The sequence below is a fragment of the Nicotiana tabacum genome, chromosome 15 (assembly GCF_000715075.1).
Source record: "Nicotiana tabacum cultivar K326 chromosome 15, ASM71507v2, whole genome shotgun sequence".
Taxonomy (NCBI): domain Eukaryota; kingdom Viridiplantae; phylum Streptophyta; class Magnoliopsida; order Solanales; family Solanaceae; genus Nicotiana; species Nicotiana tabacum.
In genome coordinates, this window is record NC_134094.1 from 82287736 (window position 1) to 82310539 (window position 22804).

A 22804-nucleotide genomic window follows, 5' to 3' on the forward strand; every position below is an offset into this window, starting at 1 on the left:
GCCGGGCCAATAAGGCTCCCTTTTCGAGCATCGATGAGAAACGAGACCAAGGCTGGCAGGGGAGCTTTGTTTGGGTAAAAATTGAAGATTTGATCCCTCCCGAGTTCCTGCCATTTCCCGAGAAGTGGAATGCATCTCGTAAGTATAGCCTTTCTTTAAGTGTTAAGTCTCCTTGGTTTCCTTTCTCACCATCAGTATTTGTGGTCGTGCAATTGTTGCTCGGGTTCCCAATGCCATCCCCCGGCTCAAGGAGTGGGTCGAAGGCATCTGCAAGCAGATATCATACTTCGAGCGTTCGTGGCGCAAGCTTTTGAAGGGCCGATGTGAGGCCCATTCTCATGGTAAGGGTCTTCTCAGAATAGTTACTATTACGCCCCAAACGTACATAATGCTGGCCTTTTCTTTTTTCTTTGCAGGTTTGCCTATGTCACAACCTAAACCGATGGGCCATGACGAGTGCCTGAGTCCTACCTGTCGAACACCCCTAGGCATGCGTCTAAGATATAAACATGAATAACATCTGTCAATAAACTGCTGAATCACGTGAATAATATACGTGAGGAAAATATATCCAAAAAACATATATACACATGCAGAATATGGTAGGGCGAGCCGACAAGGCTGCGATAGACAACTATATATCCAAAATTGGAAGCCGACAAGGCCACATACTATCCAACTATACATGACTGTCTACAGACCTCTAATAGAGTGTACAACTGTATAAAGGACAGGACTGGGCCTCGTCGTACCCATATCTACATACAAAAGTAGCGTACCAAAACTAATAACAGCTCCGGATCAAGTGAAGCACACCAACTCTTGCTGATCAAGGATCTTAAAAAGGCGGACCGTCAACTTGTCTACCTGCACCTGCGAGCATGAAACGCAGCGTCCCCAGGCAAAAGGGACGCCAGTACGAATAATATACCGAGTATGTAAGGCATGAAAATTAGTCCATAAAAGACATAAATGAAACATGGAGTAAAGGAATCCATCTGTAAGTCTAAATAACTTTGTGAATCCTGAAATATTTATAAAGTCATGCATGTGCGTAAAATGTCTTATCATGCATAGGTATATGTGTTAATAATATCATCCAGCCTCTGAGGGCATCCCGTCATATCAGCTCGTCCTCTGTGGGCGAAATCATCACATATACCAGCTGATCAGGTGGTGGTGCGTATATAATGCCGTAATCTTTTCCCATATCCCATATACATATAATATACGCATATATAATGCTATCTGGTCATGGGTCAATGAATGAAATGCATAAAAAATACGTTAATAAGATTTCTCGGAAGGTTATAAGATCAATATGCCTTGCGGATAACTTTATCAACTATATATTTTTCTGAGACACATGAACAGAAGATATAATAATAATTCATATGGGGAATTAAGAACATAGGCGCCCCTAGTACTTCTATGAATAGAGTCATTTATGAAAGTTGCGCGTTTACTCGTTTCGTTTGTATTGTATGAATCATGCCAAAAAGAAATAAGGGATAGCCTTAACATACCTGAACCGATTCTCTTGACAATCCCTCTAACACACACCAATTGCGAAAAAGACACGTAACAGCGGATCGAATGAGGAAAAAATCCGTATGATGTTCTTGAGAAAGATTATACCGGACTCCCTTAGAATTGCAAATCTCGTTGCTATTACGTAGTATAACTTCGTAAGAATTTTTTAGTAAATCACGTTGCTATCACATAATAATTTTTGCTGAAGCTTTCTTCGTTACATTATAGAGATACAAAGTGAATTAGAGAGCTCTTTAATATCTTTGGGTGTGGGCCCCACTGATATGGTGACTTAGCCACAAAAACTTTCTAAATGTGCCACCTTTTACATGAATTAAGAGTCACAATTTTGTCTTTGATCAAGACCTCAACTGCTGCCACGTTGGGAGGCCTACTAAACTTATCCAAAGATTATAATTAATTAGCTAATCTCCCACCAAAGATTATTAATTATCAATTATCTATATAATTAAGAATTATCCCAAATTACTTAAAATATTACTCACTTTTTACATACTCTATTCACCTTATCATAATCATGTGGTACCTTGTATGACACTAGTTTATAAACACCGGTTATTATAGATCGGACCATAATTTATCCCAAATTGACAACCTTCAACGAAACTCATTTTTTGAATCGTTTACCCTTTAACTTTCATGGAACTTACTTATCGCCTGTTATAAATAGAATAAATGCTTATAACCTCAAACATAATCTCATTCCCGAGTCTATGTCGATTAACTTACGATGAAACTTTAACGTACGAAATGCGCGATGTAACAGCCTAAGACCACTAAACTTAGACCTTTTGAAGGGGACGAGGGTGCGCCCTTACCCGTTGATCCCTCAATTATGGGACAACCCAGAGCTACCGTGGGGGAGAAGAAGAAGAGGAAAAGAAAGTCTTTGGGCTCCCCGGGTCCCGAGATAAAGCCAAAAAAGAGGGCGGCTTCTCGGGCTCGTAAGCCCAAGAAGAACACCAACTCCCGGGTGCCGGATTCTAACTCGCTTCGCCGGCTCAGGGATGAGTCCGAAGAAGATGACATCTTTGTCGCTCACGGATCGACCTCCGCCGGGGAGCAGGCGTCCACCGAGGAAAAGAGCCATGAGGCTGATATTCTTCTGATTCGAGAGGCCGAGATGGAGATGAGGGCTGAGACCTCCCGAGAAGCCGCTTCTGTCCCGAAGGAGGCGACCAGTGTGATAGACATCATCGAGACACCCTCCTACACTGAGTCCATGCTTGAAGAGGCCTAAGCAGTAAAGGAAAAGTCAAGTAAAGGAGTTCACGACGTGGACGATCCTCTCCACTCCTTCTTTGATGGCATTGACATGTTGACTTTGGAAGATTTTTTCAGGCTGGGCGACTTGGAGATCCCGAAGAAGGACGTGCCTTCGGAGGCTAGCAGGCCGAGTTCGAGCCTAAAACCGGAGAAGCAACTTCCTGCTCCACGAGATATTGGTGCCTTTGTTAGTTTGCAGGCCTTGGTACTTCACCACGAGAGCTTCCTCAGGTACCGCTTCGAAATCAACCGGCTCGAGTTCGAGCTCAAGGAGAACGTTCGGAAGAAGGACATGTATATGTTTTTCAGTAAGCAGCAGGACGAGGCCGTCAAGGATCTTCAAGCCGAGCTGGATAGGGCTCAGAAGTAAGCTTTGACCCTGAAGCGGGAATATGCTGATCTGGTCAAAAAGGTAAAGGTCTTTGAAGTTAAAAATGAGGAGCTAGTCACGGTGGCTAACAACACAACCTCGTAGGTCCAACAGAAGATCGACCTGATCGACCAACTCCGAGCCGATATGAACGAGGTCCAATCCATGATCGACGGGTGGAAAAGCAAAATGGACCTGCTGGCATCAGAGAAAGAAACTGCTAAGGTGGAGTTGGCATCGTTTGAGAACCAACTCCGGGTGGCGAAGGACAAAGCTGACAAGTGGTCTCAGCTGAATGACGATCTCCGAGCACAGTTGAGCTCGGCTGTCACAGAGCGGGACGCCCTCGGTAGTGAACAGTGGCGAAGCCATATAGTTATAAGGGTGGTCAACTGACCACCCTTCGATGAAAAATTACACTGTGTACATAGGTAAAGATTACGTTTTAGAGGTATATAACACTTATTGAACACCCTTTGTCGTAAATATTTTTCACTTTTTTAAAAAAAAATTGAACACCCTTGGGGAAATTCCTAGCTTCGCCACTGGTAGTGAATGCAAGGCAGTGAAGTCCAAGTTGGATACAACCTCCATCGATATCGGAGAAATGGTGGCCAAATACAAGACCAATGTGGAGCCAGTTGAGGTCCGCCTGAAGGCAAAGGTCGAATACATGAAGCGACTATCCGAAGAGAGACCCTCAAAGAGATCTACGCCCGAGGTTTTGACCTATCGGTTGAGACCGAAGAGGCCAAAAAGTTCGAGGCCGAGGCAAAGAAGCTTTACGAGCCTGAAGGTGCCGAAGGCTCTAAGGGTTTCGAGGGATCGGAGGGATCCGAAGGCTCCGATGGTTTTGGCGACGAGTCGGGCCCCAGTGAAGACTAGGCGTAGATGCCTTAGTACTTTTTTATTTTATTTTTTGTCTCATGTACATATATGTTTTTGTTTATTTTGAGGACATTTTTAATGGGCCTTTGTAAATATACTCCGGAATATATATATATGGAATTTTCCCTTTATGGCAATATCGTACCTTTCCTTCGATACGGTTATTCCCAATTCGGTCCTAACTTTCCCTCGTTCAGGTTCTGGGTGTGTAATGTTACTTTCCTCTACACCAAGTCCCCGATCTTGAAATGTCATAGATTAGCTCTTCGGTTGTAGTATCTTTCTATCCGTTGTTTCTGGGTGGCCAACCAGACTAGAGCTACCTCACGCCTTTTATCTAATAGTTCTAGGCTCGTGATCATGGCTTTGCCATTTGACTCTTCGGTCGCATATTGGAATCTGACGCTCGGCTCTCCCAACTTGACTGGTATCAAGGCTTCAGCCCCATAGACCAACGAAAACGGAGTGGCCTCGGTACTAGACTTCGAGGTTGTACGATATGCCCATAGGACTTCAGAAAAGATTTCCTTCCATTTCCCTTTGGCATCGGTCAATCTCTTTTTTAGGTTTTGAAGTATGGTCTTGTTTGTTGATTCCGTCTGTCCATTCCCACTAGGGTGGTAAGGTGTTGATAGTATCTTCTTAATCTTGTGATCTTCGAAAACTTATTTACCTTGCTACCGATGAATTGCTTCCCATTATCGCACACAACTTCGGCTGGTATCCCAAATCGACATATTATGTGGTCCTAGATGAAGTCAATGACTTCTTTCTCCTAGATCTTTTCGAATGCTTGAGCCTCGACCCATTTGGAAAAATAACCAGTCATGAATAGTATGAATTGAGATTTGCCGGGTGCACATGATAGGGGACCGACGATGTCCATTCCCAATTTCATAAACAGCCACGGGGACAAGACCGAGTGGAGTAGCTCTCCTGGTTGATGGATCATCGGTGCGTGTCTCTGGCAGTCATCGTATTTTCATATGAAGTCCTTCACATCCTTCTCCATTTCGGTCCAATAATAGTCGGCCCTGATTAATTTTCGAACCAAAGATTCTGCCCCCGAATGGTTTCCGCAAGTGCCTTCGTGAACTTCTTTCAAGGCGTACTCGGTATCTCCCAGCCCCAAGCGTCGAGCTAACGGGCCGTCGAACATTCTCCTAAACAATTGCCTTCGACCAAGCTAAATCTAGCAGCCTTGGTACGTATGGCTCTCGATTCTTTAGGATCCGAGGGTAGTTTCCGAGTTTTCAAGTAGTCTATGTACTTGTTCCTCCAATCCCAGGTTAAATTCGTTGAGTTTACTTCGTCTTGGACTTCTTCTATCACCGACTTTATGATCTCTACGACTATTCCCGAACTGAATTCATCATCGTCAACCGATGAACCCAAGTTAGCCAGAGCATCAGCCTCGGTGTTTTGATCTCGGGGCACGTACTGTAGGGTCCATTCTTTGAATTGATGCAGCGTTACCTGTAATTTGTCTAAATACCTTTGCATTCATTCCACTTTCACTTCGAACGTCCCATTGACTTGATTTACCATGAGGAGGGAATCACACCTAGCTTCGACCACAAGGCTTTTAGCCAATTCGAGACCTGCAAACATGGCCTCATACTCGGCCTCATTGTTAGTTAATTTCACAGTTCTAATAGACTTCCTAACTACATTCCCTGTAGGAGGTTTCAGCACGATGCCGAGCCTGGACCCCTTTGCGTTCGAGGCACCGTCCATAAAAAAGGTCCAAGTTCCCGAAGTAGTCCCCGAGGCTAACAATAATTCTCTTTCGACTTCGGACACTAAGGCCGGTGTAAAGTCGGCCACGAAGTCGGCCAAAATTTGAGATTTTATGATAGTTCAGGGTCGATACTCGATATTGTACCCGCTGAATTTGATGCCTCATTTGGCCAATCGGCCCGAGAGCTCGGGTTTGTACATGATGGTCCTTAGTGGGTAAGAGGTTACGACACATATGGGATGACCTTGAAAGTACAATTTTAACTTTCTGGAGGCGCTTAGCATAGCGAGCGCCAACATTTCCAGGTGAGGATACCTTGTTTCAGCCTTGCCTAGAGTTCTATTGACATAGTAAATAGGGAATTGCGTACCTTCCTTTTTCTGGACTAAGACTCCACTTACCGTCACCTCGAAAACCTCCAAGTAAAGGTATAACTGTTCATCCGCCTTCGGAGTGGAACAGGCATTCCAGGTCCAGGAAACATTATTCTTCTTCTTCAACAGTGAGAAGAACCGATGGCTTTTGTCAGAGGTCCTCAATATGAATCGGCCCAGGGCGGCTATACGCCCGGTCAACCTCTGAACGGCCATGACGTTATCCACCACGGTGATGTCTTCTATGGCTTTGATTTTGTCAGGATTGATCTTGATTCCCCGATTAGATACATGAACCCGAGGAATGTTCTGGATCCGACCCCGAATACGCACTTTTTCGGGTTCAACTTCATATTGTATCTCTTCAATATGTCGAAAGTTTCCTGCAAATATTTCAAATGGTCCTCTGTTCACAGGGACTTGACTAACATGTCATCAACATAAACTTCCATTGATTTTGCTATCTGTTCTTCGAACATCCGGTTTACTACGCGTTGATAGGTGACACCAGCATTCTTTAATCCGAATGGCGTTACGTTATAACAATAGGTGCCGAATTTAGTTATAAAGGAAGTTTTTTCTTGGTCGCCCGAGTCCATCCGAATTTGGTTGTTCCAGGAATATGCATCGAGAAAACTGAGTATCTCGTGCCCGGCTATCGCGTCGATCATCCAATCGATGTTAGGCAAAGGAAAAGAATCCTTAGGGCATGCCTTGTTCAGATCTTTATAATTCACACACATTCTTAGCTTATTTCCTTTCTTAGGTACTACCACTACATTGGCTAACCAGTCTGAGTACTTAACTTCCCGAGTGAAGCCTATTTTAAGGAGTTCAGATACCTCGTCCTTAATGAATGTGTGTTTGACCTCAGGCTACGGTCCTCTTTTATACTTAACCAGATAGAACTTCGGGTCCTAACTCATCTTATGAGTGGTTACCTCCGATGGGATCCCTGTCAATTCAAGATGGGACTAAGAGAAACAATCTATGTTAGCTATAAGAAATTGAATGTGTTTTTTTTCTGAGATCGAGAGTTAACCCCGTTCCCAGGTATACCTTCCGATCGGGTAAGTGTTCGATCAATATGACTTGCTCCAGCTCCTTGACCATCGATTTGGTGGCATCAGAATCATCGGGAGTAATGAACGACCTAGGAACTCCGTAATCATCCTCCTCGCCTACTCCTCGCTCTTCTGGTACGGTCGGGGACGATTCGGTGATTGCTATTTAATTTCTTCCTTCATGGCCGGCTCCGTGTTTTTTGATGTCAAAACCACGGGCACTGGGATCACCTCGTCGACTGCAAATATTTTTTTTGTGGTCGGCTGCTCTCTATAAACCGTATTGATTTCTCCCGGCGTAGGGAACTTCGGTGCCTGGTGTAATGTTGAGGGTACTGCCCTTATGTTGTGAACCCATGGCCTTCTGAATAAGGCGTTATACCTCATGTCCCTTTTGATCACGTAGAATTTTGTATCTTGAGTCATCCTGGTGGTATTCACCAGCAGGGTTATTTCTCCTTTAGTAGTTTCACATGCCATGTTAAATCCGTTCAACATCCGGACCGCTGGTACTATTTGATCTTGTAACACAACTGCTCTATGACCCTCGATCTGATGATGTTGGTTGAGCTGCTTGGATCAATAAACACGCGTTTAACTCAAGATTTGTTGATAAGTACGGATATCACTAGTGCATCATTATGAGACTGTACGATGCCCTTGGCATCCTCGTCGCTGAACGAAATGGTTCCCTCCGGGATGTAATCTCGGGTGCGCTTTTCCCTCATGATGGATACTTCAGTGCGCTTTATCTCGGTCCCTGGGGGACATCAACCCCTCCAATGATCATGTTGATGACATGCTGAGGTTCTTCTTGTTCGGTCTATTTATTGGAGTCCCTGTTCCTGAAGTGGTTTTTGGCTCGATCACTAGAAACTCTTGAAGGTGCCCGTTATTAAACAACCGGACAACTTCTTCTCTCAATTGTCGGAAATCCTTGGTCTTGTGACCATAAGTGAAATGATACTTTACACATTAGGTTACGATCTCTCTTGGTAGGATCAGACTGCAATGGTTCAGGCCACTTGTTTTCCTTGATGCGCCCAATGGACGATACAATGCTGGTTGCATCAACGTTGAAGTTATACTCTAATAATATTGGTGCTTCCCTTCCCCCGAGCATCCTGTCAAAAACATTCTTGCTCATCAGACCTCGGCTATTGGTGCCACAGTCGCTTCCCTTCTAAGTCCTCGTGGGGTTACGCCCGTGCCCGTTTCTCCTTCGATTTGCACTGTATGGTTGATACCAATCTCGGACCGGCCTTGATTCATGATCGACGACTCTCTTAGGCATGTCGATGGTTCTGATGGGATAAACAGACCCAGAAGGGGCTCTGAGTTGGTCGTCCTCGACTCTGAGTTTTGACTGGTACCTGTTGTGGACGTCGGCCCAAGTTACCGTCGGGTACTCTACCAAATTTTGTTTCAGCTGCTGCAAAGCCAAGGAGCATCGAGGGTTAAGTCCTTGAATGAATGTCTGAACGGACCAATCATCCGCAACCGGAGGCAAATCCATCCGTTTCATTTGAAATCTTGACATTAACTCTCTGAGCATCTCGTTGTCCCTTTGCTTAACCTTGAAAAAGTCCGATTTTCTGGTCTCGACCTTGATGGCCCCGGGATGAGCCTTTACAAAAGTATCTGCGAGCATAGCGAACGATTCAATGGAATTTGGGGTCAAGTTGTGGTACCATATCATTGCTCCTTTTAACAAAGTTTTCCCGAACTTCTTTAATAACACTAACTCGATTTCGTCGTCTTCCAAGTCGTTACCTTTGATGGCGCATGTGTAGGAGGTCACATGCTCATTCGGATTCGTGGTTCTGTTATATTTTGAAATATCTGGCATACGAAACCTCATCGGTATTGGCTTCACTGCCGCGCTCGGAGGAAAAGGCTTTTGGACAAATTTCTTGAGTTCGAGCCTTTCAATATCGGGGGAACTCCTGGGATTTGATCGACCCGGGAATTATATGTCTCCATCTTCTTGTCATTTGCCACAATTATCTTTTCACCTGATTCCACCCGTTTTGTTAATGCTTCAAACATTTTTATTACTTCAGGGCTGACACCGGGCTCGGTTTCACCCGGTCTTTCGGTGATCTGCTCATTTCTTTGGGTGTTTTCCCAAGATAGTTCGGGCTCAACTCTGCTGGGGACGCGACTTTGATATTGCAGCTGCGCTATCGCCGTTTGTTGAGCTTGCAACATTTTGAAGATCAATCGTAGACTAACCCTATCACCTTCGCCTTTGGGCACTCTTCGATCCGTTGGTCGGGCTCCCCCGCGAACGCTGTTCTTGGGGTCGGTAGGCAGGTTAGCGTCGATGGCCACCTGCGAGTTAGCGTCGACTGGGTCTGTAACTGGAACTCTGTTGGGGACAGCAGGGGGCACCTCATTGCTAGGCACAAAATTGTTGTTTTCACCATGATGGCCAGACTCAGCCTTAACGTTCAAGTGAGCAGACTGAGAATTTAACATTTTTAAACTGATCTGAAATTGAGACCTTAAAGAACAAGTGTAAAATAGAGTGTGTTATGGATATTTGTATCAAACCACCACTATTATCTTTAGCCCCACGAGGGGTGCCAAACTGTTTACCCTTAAAACGGATAACAATTAAATTTGTACGTAGTTTTAAGGATATGTGGATTGGTTCAACACAACTAATCAAGAAGGTTAGATAAACGAATTAGAGATGAAATAAATAACCAAACCAATTGTGACGTTGAGTCCGGGCTCGGATTTAAGCTTAACAGTAGTTTTGTCCTCGACCGAACCCTCGATTCGAAGCCAAATGTGTATGGTAAACTTTGATTAAAATAAGAACTGTTCAATAGCTAGAAAGTAGAGAAGTAAGTTTGTATTGCCTTGACATGTGTATTACCATGTGTCTATTGAATAAGAAACTTCTCCTTTATATAGTAGGAGAGTTTTACCCCTAGTACAACTCTAAAGAAAAAATAAAAATCCTCTTTGTAGATCAATCACTGATACGCTACCGACATCAGGCGAGATCCGTACTGTGATATCCGGTTGGGCGCGGATATCACGACCTTTCGTTAGTCGTGTGCAATCATTTGTAGTATTTTTCGAGGTCTTGGAGCTCGTTCCGGGTTCGGGGGTATTGTCTTGTCAGGCCCGGTGGCGAGTACCCCGTTCCAGTTTCGATTCAAAGAGTTCTCAGATTCGGTGTCTATTTCATACAATAATACTTGTTACTTTGTTTGACTCACCGAGAACTCGGGATGTGTGCTGGCCCTGAGTTTACCCATATACAATGTGTTTTTATGCGAATTAAGGGAGTAAAAGTAGAGGCGTATTCAGAATTTTATGAGCATGGGTGCACCACTATCTTTAAATAAATATATGATTTGACAATATAAATTTTTTTACAATGACCAAAGTTGATGGAGAAACTCTAGTTAATATTATTAGCATTATGTATATCCTCGACGGTTTTTTATACTTTAAAAACTATCAATAATAACATTATTACTTACTGTTTTTAATATCTTACGTTATATATAGCAAGCTAAAAAGTATTAAAAATTCTTCATCCGTCCTATTATGTATATCTTTTTATGTACTTTTATTTCCATGTAGATATTTGATTTGCATTATTAGTTTTTGATTATAGTAGGAGTTTAAGATTAATTTTATTATCTTTTTTTGGTACTTCATTTCTTGACAAAATGTAAACTTTTTGAGATAGAAGTTCTCTTTTTTAGAGACCACTTACAAACTACTATTATCAGTGATAATCTCCAAGAGTAAAAGATGGTATCACAATATCACATTTTATGAAATAATTTAGTGAAAATTTTCTTTTTAAAGAACAAATTAAGTCCGAGTAATCAGAAAAGAAAACAATAAAGATATAAAAATATTTTTAATCAAAAAGTCTAAAGGAGTAAGTAAGGATCAAACCCCTAACTTTGGGGGCGAATGTGCACTCATTGACCGATGAGCCAAAGTGCTCACTTGAGCATGGGTTCACACATGCTTATTTAAGAACAAAATCAAAAAATATAAGTGATATACATAATTTAGGGAGGGGAGAATGGATTCACGTGAACCCAACCTTCCCATATAGATCGGTCCGTGAGTAAAATTTAGCAAAATTATCTGTGGACAGAGCTATTGGTGGGATAGAGTTAACCCGTCAATTGAATTACGCGTAAACTAACCCGAATACCACAGTTATAAAAATGCAAGTGTCATACACAATTATCAAGTTTAAATTATCGTAAATGGGACTAGTTTGGTCATATATAATTTGTAGCAACAATACTGTTAACTAGGGGTGTGTATAGGTCGGGTTGGTTCGGATTTTTCAATTATCAAACCAAACTAATGGTATCGAATTTTTAAATTTATAAACCAAACCAAACCAGCAAAGTCGGGTTTTTCAATCTCGATTTTTCTCGGATTTTTCGGATTTTTTCGGGTTTTCGGGTTTTTTTCCGGTAAAGTCTTCATAACATAAAATATATAACTTGTGATCCAAAAATTTCTTAGGTCCTAGTAAAATATAACTATATAATGTGTTTTTTAAGAAACTAACACAATAATATGAGATAAGTCATAGCATTATACTAAAAATATTCAATAACAAATATAAAATAATAAAATTACATAAAACAAATATTGCTAATTAATAAGCCATAATAAAAATTAACATAATCTAAAAATACTATATAAGTCATGCTAAAATAAGTATTGCTAATAAGTACTAATATTAATTACATAACTAAGCACTAAAGAAAAAGATAAGCTAAGTTATACATTTTCATTATAAACCAATATAAAACTAAAATAATTATACAACACTATCGTCATTCCTAGTATTGAATTGAATTTCTTTTATTAACAATAGTATTGATTTGAACTTTGTTTAAGTTACTACATTTATGGGCCATAAAATTTATTTACCATTCAAGAATCTAATTAATACGTTAAAAGATAAAATTGTGAAAAAGTTTAAGAAATAAATAAATATTTATATGTATAAAATATTTTTAAAAATTATATAAATATACTATCGGGTTGGTTTAGTTTCAGTTTTGACTTTTTTTAGTTAAAACCAAACCAAACCAATTATGGTCTGATTTTATTTTCCAATACCAAACCAAATCAAACCAAACCATATCATATTTTTTTTTCCGATTTAACTCGAATTATCGATTTGATACGGTTTATCAGTTTTCTTTGTACCCTACTGTTAACCCTTGTCGGTGACATCCCTAAATGAAAGAATTTGATCTAGCAAGTCCCTCTTATGAGCAATCCATTCATATTACTGAAATCATATACATATAAACATTCATCAAGATTCATTCCTAAATATACATTTCAACTACTAATCAACCCAAGAGCTGAAATAAAAAAAATCATAAAACGAGAAACAAATAATTTTTTGGGAAATTCTAGCAGCTCAGCTCAAACTCGGACGTCCTAAATTCATCACGAGTGGCTTCACACTCATGTTTCAAGACATTGACTTAGCTCGATTCAATTCGGTTTGACTAACCTCAAGCTCACAATTGTCTATCCTAGTAATTACTAGTCCTTTGATATTTGAATTAGTTTACGCACACGTCGACTCTATCACAATTGTTTGCGCGTACGTCAACTATTTCACCGAATAATTACTGATTGTTGGAGTTAACATGAAGAATTGGATGAAAGAGTTGTTGCAGAAGATGTTCTAGGAGATGATGGTGCATGTTTCAAGATCACAGGGGGTAATATGCTGTTTTTTCTCCTTTCTTGCTCTTTGATTAATTCACTTGCAACTATCTTCAACTTGTCCAAATTTGAATTCTCAACCAACTTCTTCCCTTGAAATAAGACACATTCCACATTCTTTTGCCCTAACATTTCCTCTGCAATGACCACCATTTTCCTCATTCTTTCACCTTTGCTTATGTTTTCCTCTTTAATTATTTGATTTCTCTTCCCAACAATTCCATTTCCTTGAATTCGTACATAGTTATTTTTCCTAGATTGTCCAAATGCCATTGATACAGCTTGGTCTACCTGCATTTTTTTCGCATAAAAAATTATTAGCCTTTGTCCGTACATGGAATATTATCAAGTCAAGACAAAATTTATTACAGTATAAAAAAGATTGCGAACTAAAGTTCCTAATTTTATAATACAAAAGTTAGGTGACCTTGTTGAAACATTTAATGTGTACTATTTTTATCTAAATGCCATTAAATAATGTGAGGTCCCATGCCAAAAGAAAGGTTTTTAATCAATAAATCTCATTAATTCCAAAATACCTACTATTCTAATTAGGAAGTATTTTAAAGATAGCAATTATTACTACTCCTTCAATTGATTAAAATACTAAAAATAATTTGCATGAACCAAGAAGACATACCATGTCGGCAGTTCCATCTCCGGCAATCTTAACGAATGCCGCCGGCGACGACATCACATTTCCGGTGCCGGAATCTGAATCTCCATTTCCCAAAGAAACTACTAACAAATCTTCAACTCCATTAGCAAATGGGAACTCTTGCTTGTTATTGAGGACATGTGTAATAGCTGCAGCGGTTGGATTAGTCATCGCAATTCCACCACCAACGGCTGTGATCTTCGTCCTACAATCAACAGACTTTATATCCACCGCACGATCAGCCATCGTGGCCCCACATACATCAGCCATCGTGAAATCACAGCCATCCATTTCCAACGCATCAGCGCGCGAAAAAACAAATGGCGCCCCAGTAGTAAGATCGTAACATGGGATTAAAACTGCTTTCATCGTATCTTTTAACGTTAAATCCCCGAATACTTTCCGAAACACCTTCGCCGGTCGGGAAAATCGCCGGAAAACTCCAGTCTTGAAACTCCGGGAAATTTTCCGACCATTCTCGACAACAAAATCAAGAGCTTCCTTTGCAGTAAACATAGGAACCCCATCATTCCCACGTGTGAACAAAAGACCGGCGAGTACACCGCCGGCGCCGGAACCAGCGACAACATCGAAAAAATCAGCAATATGAGCATTTGGTTTTCCCGATTTCTGGCGAAGGGTATCTTCCAAGTGGGTCAAAGATTTTCCGGCGAGGACACCATCAGTGGACCCACCAGCATCAATTGTCAAAATTCTGACTTTTCCGGTGCCGACATTCTTGTTTCCGGCGAACGGAGCTGATAAATTTTTGTCTGAAGTTTTTATATCATCATAGCCAAAGAGGAATTTGTTTTCAAGAATGGAAAAAATTTCGTACGTGAGCTTATCAGTTTCCATGTTGGAGTCAAGCATTGAAATTGTTGTATTAACTGATGCAGCTGCCATTTTTTGTAATTGGGGTGCTACAAAAACCTTTCTTTGATATAAAACAATGAACTTTCCTTTGTTTTGTTGTAATATATGAGCAAAGAAAATGGTTTTAGAAGAGAAGAATGAGTAATAGAGTTGACATACAAGTGTATATATAGATAGAGATGTAGAGAATTGTAAGCGTGGGGGTGTGTGGGGTAGAGGGGGTGAGGTGGACGGTGGGGGGGGGGGGGGTTAGTTTTGAGTATCGAAGAACATTCCTTGAGGCTATCGAGTATAGGAGATTAAATTGGAAGGGGTGTAGTTTGAAAAAGAAGAGAGAGGAAAAGGAAATTGGCGGCTAAATGTTTTAAGATTAAAGAAAGTCTTTTAGATTCCATAACTTTAAACTAATATAAGTATGGACCATATGTAACGTTTGGTTTGGGTTACTACTTTTTTTCTCGACTCGAATTCAAATTTTCTAACCTTCTTTGCTAGACTTTTGTGAAATGAAGAATAAGAAAAGGTTTAATCCTGCAAAGACAGAGTAGTGATCAACAAAGAACAGTTTGAATTACGACATCACAAGTTTGAATATAATGTCCTTTTAATTATTAACCTCATTAGGTCGTTTGACATTCCTCTTTTGTTTTTCAAGTTTCTTTTAATGTATTCTTTTGCCTAGAATGAAACTACGTTTACTATTATCGTAAAAATGTAATGGTAATGGTTAGCATCTTAACATAAAAAATATCTCTAGATCATGGATACAAAATATGTAGGGCTAGATTTTTATCCCTTTTATCGTTTCTCAAAATGACAGCGTCAATAAGACATCTAACACACAATCCTATTACTCAATTACCGTATAATTGTGGAGTTCAGAATCAAAATGTGGTTCTTTTGGATTCAAATGACAAAAAAAAGTAGAAAAAATTGACTATCATTTAATATATAACGCGGTTATTCACCGCGCTATACCTTAACGACACGTTTGTCCGTTAAGGTATATCGCGGTGAATAACCGCACGCTATATTTGAACTCAAAATTGGCGGGAGATATAGCGCAAATGTAACGCCTCGCGCTATATTTGAACTCAAAATTGGCGAGGGGTATAGCGCAAATGTAGCGCCTCCTATATATGTGCTATACCTACTTTTAAAAGCGGGTCATCTCCTTCCCCGACCACAAACCAGCAGCACACCCAAATCCCCAAACCAGCCCCCCTATTTTTTAAGCAAAAAAACTCCATTGGAGCCCACCCGTCCCACAAAAAGTGTATCTTCTCCGTATTATAGCAAGCTAACACCGGATCCAAGGCGTTGTCGTGTAGTGGATCTCGTATATTACTCGTTTCGGCCCCAAATCATTAAATTTTCACATTTCAAAAAACTTTAAATCGAGGTATTCCGACTTACTTTTTGGTAAAACTCATGTATATAAAATGCTTAGTAGTTATTTTTTACTATGGTCTATGCCTTTTTGTGATCATTTTGTGATTTAATTAATTTGTTATTTTTTATCCGGTTTAGATTATTTATGTGCTAAAAAATTAGTAAAAAAGATAAATTATTATTTTATGAATAATTAATGTTATATGTGATTTTAATATTGTACGTATATTAATATGTGACTTTATTGTTGTTTAGTGTCCTTTAGTGTTATGTTGTGCCCTAAATTGTAATGTAGTGCCATTTAGGCTAGTAAAACTGATAATAATTTTATCTTATGGTAGTTGACTTTGTTCATGGCCATTTAGAGTAGTGTTACTTTAGTAAAAAAAATGTTGGAAACTAACATATGAAATATTAATATAGAAAATTTATCAACCTAAGTATCTGTTATATGAATAATTATTAAATTATCTTTGTAATTATTAAAATTAATTATTTAATTATCTGTTAACCCCAAAAATATCTGGAAAAAATGATAGTTCAAACATAAACTCTCGAATTTTAGTCAACAAATGTAAGAAAATAACATAAAAATAACAATATAGAAAATTTGTCAAACTAAGTATTTTTATATGAATACTTATTAACTATATCATGTATAGTTATGAAAATTAATTATTTAATTCTATTATATCCCAAACATAACTGAGTAAGAAACAAACATATAAAATAATAATATAGAAAATGTATTAACCTAAGTAATAATATATAAAAATAAAAACTACATGCTCTCCTATAAAAACTATTGTAATATATTTAAAGATGTTAAACAATTAAACAAAAAATACTTTAATTAATATTGTTCAATTTACAGACATCGTCATGGAGGTTCTCCTTGTACATCCCGGACCTGCATCTAGAGAGCTACTGTTTTTACAGGGCAACCATAGGTCTTCACACATCTGGGATAGGCATTGTCTGTCCCAATCATTTCACCCCAGACGTATAGACGATATGTGAGAATTTATTAGGGACCACCCACTGCATCCCCGTATAGTTAGACGCCTTCAGGATACTGGTTTCTACAGGATCATAGAGCTCAGCCAGTTGCAGTTCGACTGGGCGTTGATCACGGCTATGATAGAGCGGTGGCGACCGGAGACGCACACATTTCATCAACCCATCGGCGAGACTACCATCACGCTTGAGGACGTGAAGGTTCTTTTCGGACTGCATGTTGATGGTATACGTGTAGCTTACCCGCATGCTCTTAGAGATTATAGGGGATTGGATTACCTTTATATGGTGCAGCGACTCAGCGGTTTCCAGCCAGCGGAGCCAAATACATTGAGTGGGGCCAGTCGATTACAGCTGACGCCCATTCGATAGCATTTGGTGGCGATGAATGTGGAGATTACGGATGATTCACCGCCAGAGGATATCGACCGACACACGAGACTGTTGTTGTTGCTAATATTTGGTGGTATATTGTTCCCGAACACTTCGGGAAACCTAGTCTGCTTGAGATTTCTACTTCATATGGAGCGGCTAGATGATTTATCTGGTTATAGTTGGGGTGCTGCTATTCTAGATTACCTGCATAGACAGATGTGCTGGGCGTGCATGGGCACCCAGAGAGACGTTCCCGGATTTTTACCGCTGCTGTAGGTGAAAACATAGTCAATTCTTTTCATGATTATAACATACATAGTAAAAAAAATACCTTAAATTTTACGTCCATAATCTATATTTGGTTTGGGCCTGGGAGCGGTTCCTGCAGTTCCTGCCACCTCTACCACGGATCGCTCAAGATGCACCACCTCCATTGTTTCTCCCTTTAGCTTGCAGGTGGGTTGATAGGCGAGGCTACGCACGCGAGGTCGAGGCTCGACATCATCTCCCTTATTACAGGGATTTGTTGGATTTACTTAAAGGCGCGCATGTATATATATACTTAAGTTTACTTGGCCTGGCTTGATATGTGTTGCGTTTACTCATGATTCTTGTCACTACCCCAAATTTCCTCTGTATGAGGTCGTGATGGAACCTAGTTTCTAAGACTAGGTAAGCCTATCAATGCGAAATAATCATAAATATCTGAAATAAATAAACTACCATTCAATTAATTTCATCTCCCAAAACCCGGTAGAAATAAGTCACAAGCTTCTATGAATTTATTCTCTATGTCTCTATATATTGGAGTCTAAATCAAATAAGGAAGACAACATAGTAAGATAGAAGGAGACTCCGGAGTCTGCAGACGCTGGCAGATATACCTCGAAGTCTCCTCGTTCAACTAGTTTACTGATGCCTGGTCTGAAAAGGTGTACCTGGATCTGCACAAAAAGATGTGCAGAAGCGTAGTATGAGTACACCACAACGGTACCCAGTAAGTGCCAAGCCTAACCTCGGTAGAGTAGTGACGAGGTCAGGTCAGGCTCTACTGGAAAATAATAATAGTATGGTAAAATGTTAACAATATAATAAAATAAATGACAATGGAATGAATTAAGTAGCAGGTCACCATTTAATTACATACAATAATGACAATTAATATCTCGTGGAAACAAACAAAATTTCCTTTCAACCTTAAGAAAATCACAACAAATAATCAAAGGCAATTGTGGCCATAAATCAATATCAATAAGGGCACTCCCGAGGTACCTCCTTGTAGTCCCAAATCATAAATAAATTCACAATATCTCATTTTTTTATCTCACCGCGGGAGTCTTTACAATTTATTTTAAAGAAAATATTTTTTTCGAAATAGCATCCCGTGTTTTAGCCATCCTTATCACATCGCATGACTTCTAGTAGTTCCTCCTACTAGCCACGCGTATCAAGCCACCCTTATCTCACCGCATGCGTTTCAATACCCAGACCTTATACCACCGCATGCGTATCAATATCACAATATATCACAATTTGCACCTCAAGTGCTCAAATAATTTAACTTACCAAAATAATTCAACAATAATGTTTTTCACAATAAAGAGCTCACGGCTCATGCCAAAATAAATCATCAATAATAGTTTTTCACAATAAAGAGCTCACGGCTCCATCACAATGAGTACGAAAATCTTACAAAAATATTCAGGAATAAATAATTCAGCAAAATAATATTTCAAAATCTTTAATACGTTGCTTCAATATTAAATTTAAAATGTCAAATACTTCATATTAATAATATTTATTTTAAAGAAAATCAATCTTTAAATAATGTACAGAATAAAAGAAACCAAGTTCCAACTAAACAGGTAAAACAATTAGCAGGAAAAAAGGCCAAGCAAATTTAAAGTATATAAATCAAATCAATGATGGAGAATATAATAAGATTTAATAATTTAATTAATATGCAACAGTGATATACTCAATATAAAAACATAATCCTTCACATTTAACCCGTGTACACACTCGTCACCTCGTATACATGACTTTCATCACATTACAATTAATACCAATTCTAGGAAAAGTTTTTACTACACAAGGTTAGACAAGTCACTTACCTCGACTTGATCCAATTTAATCAAGTAATATGCCTTTTCCTCGATTTTTCGACTCCGATCGACTCGAATCTAGTCATAATTAATTCGATACAGCTAACAAAAATTAAAGGAATCAATTTCATAAAAAGATACTATATTTTTCAATAAAATCCGAAATTAACTCAAAAATTGCCCGTCGGATCCACGTCTCGGAATCCGAAAAACTTATAAAATCGGACAACCCATTTAATTACGAGTCCAACCATACCAGTTTCACTCAAATCCGACTCTGAATCGACACTGAAATCTTAAAAATTCGTTTCTATGAGATTTCTAAAATTTGCCCAAAATTTCAATCTCAAAACACTAATTAAATGGTGAAAATAATGATATATTTGTGTATATAGACCGAATCCGAGTTAGAATCACTTACCCCCAATATTTTTCCTTGAAAATCTATCAAAAATCGCCTCTGCTCAAGCTCCAGTTTGTTAAAAATGGCGAAAGGGACGAATTCCCTCTTTTATAAATCTACCTAGGCAGCCTTTGGAATTCGGCCTCGATCGTGGCTTCGATCATGGCCCTCGAGCCTAGGCCTCGATCGTGGCTTCGATCACAGGCTCGAGCCTGGACCTCGGTCATGGCCTCGATTATGGCATCGAGCCTGGTCCTTCGAACATGGCCTCGATCATGGCATCGTGGCTCGGCCTTCAATCATGGCATCGATCTTGAGTCTCGTCTCTGGCTTCGACCCTGGCCGTCGACCCTGGGCTCGATATTTGGGCTCGACCCTGGGCTCGGTGTCTAGGCTCGATCTTGGGCTCGATCACAGCCTAGAATATCCAGCAAAAGAGAAAAATTGCAGTTGCTTTTTAAGTCCAATATTTGATCCGTTAACCATCTGAAACTCACCCGAGGCCCTCGGGACCTCAACCAAATATACCAACAAGTCCTAAAACATCATACGAACTGATTTAAAATCTCAAATCACATAAAACGACGCTAAAACCGCGAATCCTGCTCCAATTCAAGCTTAATGAAACTTAGAATTTCTAACTTCTATATTCGATGTCGAAACCTATCAAATCAAGTCCGATTGACCTCAAATTTTGCACACAAGTCATAAATGACATAACGGAGCTATAAAAATTTTTGGAACTGGATTCCGACCTCGATATCAAAAATTCAACTCACCGGTCAAACTTCCAAGCTTTAATTTCTATTTTAGCCATTTCAAGCCTAATTTCACTACGGACTTCCAAATAAAATTTCAGTCACGCTCCTAAATCCAAAATCACCATGCCGAGCTGTTGGAATTATTAAAATTCTATTTTGGGGTCGTTTGTACATAATTCGACATCCGGTCACTATTTGAACTTAAGCTTTTAAAACCTTTATTTTTTCATCAAAATTTCATATCTCGGGCTAGGGATCTCAGAATTTGATTCCGGGCATACGTCCAAGTCCCAAATCACGATACGGACCTACCAAAACTGTTAAAACACTGATTCTAGTCTGTTTGCTCAAAATATTGACCAAAGTCAACTCAGTTGAGTTTTAAAGCTCTAATTCACATTTTAATCCATTTTTCACATAAAAATATTCCGAATAATTTTACGGACTATGCACGCAAGTCGAGTAATGATAAATAGTACTTTTCATGGTCTTAGAACACATAATTAATTATTAACTTTAAAGATGATATTTTGGGTCATCACAATTCGTGTATTTATTAAATAGTTCGTATGGAGGCCATACAGTGACGCGCTCATAGCTGGTTTGCCCGATTATTGCTCCCGCGGCCGAGCTATGTGTAGCTCTTCCGTCCCACTGATATGTCTCGATATTGTCGAGCATCATGCCACCGAGAGAGTCCTTCACTAGTTTGGTCACCCGCAACTTGTACCTATTCCGCCCACTTGGCATGGGACACATTACTAGCGGGAAGATCTTTGCAGGGTTGACCAGACATACATGGCCTCGCTAGAGGCCCATGTTGAGGTTTGAGACTAGAGGTATGACTTGATTCCGCCATTCCCTTCACCTGACCGCATGGATGGCGAGCATGGGTACATGGGTTGGTATCGCATCGTTACCCGACTTCTCGTCAGGAATCCCGTTCATCACGCTGGTGGTCGGTACATTCCATACGCTGGGAGGCATGAGGCAGTAGTATGTTATTTGTTATACTTACTTATAACGTTACATTATCCTTTCGTAATTAATATTTTACATGCTATGCAGGCTATTGGCTTACATCAGTTCTACCAGTTGGGACTGGAGATGCTACATCATACAGGCGAGGGAGCGGCAACTTTGCACGTGTTTGGTCATCGGGTTATTAATCTTGCTTCCACCATATTGAGACGTGCCCAAGAGGATGAGCGCTTAGGATACGAGGCTGCTTATGTCCCACCCGAGGAGTACCATCATGGGCCACCAGTAGAGCATGAACGTGGTAGACGTGGAAGGCGTGGCCAAAGAGGAAGGGGTGGCCCACGAGGTCATGGTGGTCGGCGAGGACGACGTTCCCAACAAGGGGAATTGAGGCACCCGTGGAGGATATTAGAGATGATCAGCCGGGTGAACACCCTGAGCCACACGATGCTCCTCATAATATGCTGTCATTTAGCCTTCAGCTATCGCTAGGGACTTCGCAGGTGACCCCGTCATCTCCATTGTTAGTTGCGGGCATGACCATTATGCGGCAGGAGAGGGATCAGTATTTTCCTGATCCCCCAGAGCCATTGATGGTTGTTGTTGATTGTCCGATACGAGAGGTGCATAGTGGGCGACGACTAAGTTATTTATCATCACCGAAGGATGTTGAGGATTTTTCACATACTTCATCTACTCCAGTGCACCTCGATGTTCTGACAAAGCATTGTGGCGCTACTCAGACGCAGGTTTGTTGGTATTACTATTATTTCAATTTATTTTTATGTCATTGATTAGTCAGTAATATCTAAAGTGTTTTTATTTTTTTAAAGATTTCGTCATCGCCCGTCAGGAGGCCACATTGTGAGATACTGACTTGCCGGAGACGGATGATTTTATTCAGGAGCCCGCTGAGACCATGGTATGACCATTAGATTTTTTTTTTGCTAACACGTACGTTAGTATTTTATATTTCATATACTAAAATATCTTATTATTCTTTAGTTTACCGCTGGCCCAATGATCACTTCTACCGAGTCTGCCAGCCTTACTAATGATCATGTTGTAGTGCATCCTGCGATAAAGAGGCAACGTAATGAGGATGATCCTGATAGCGTAGCCGGGCGAGATGGGATGCGCCCCGGGCTAGCCAATTCTTTAAAGCATACAGGCTGTGGGACTCATTGATATGTATTATTAGTTGTATATATGACATTAAATATATAAT

At 40.1% G+C, this 22804-nt stretch overlaps 1 protein-coding gene across 1 annotated transcript; it reads right to left on the bottom strand.

The window, feature by feature from the left end:
• Positions 1–12536: 12536 nt before the first annotated feature.
• Positions 12537–14688, bottom strand: LOC107762964 (patatin-like protein 3). Its single transcript, XM_016581367.2, has 2 exons — positions 13649–14688; positions 12537–13299 (listed from the first exon to the last, which is right to left on the bottom strand). The coding sequence occupies exons 1-2, from the start codon at positions 14570–14572 to the stop codon at positions 12925–12927; spliced, it is 1299 nt and encodes a 432-aa protein (XP_016436853.1). The 5' UTR covers positions 14573–14688; the 3' UTR covers positions 12537–12924.
• Between the last annotated feature and the right edge of the window lie 8116 nt (positions 14689–22804).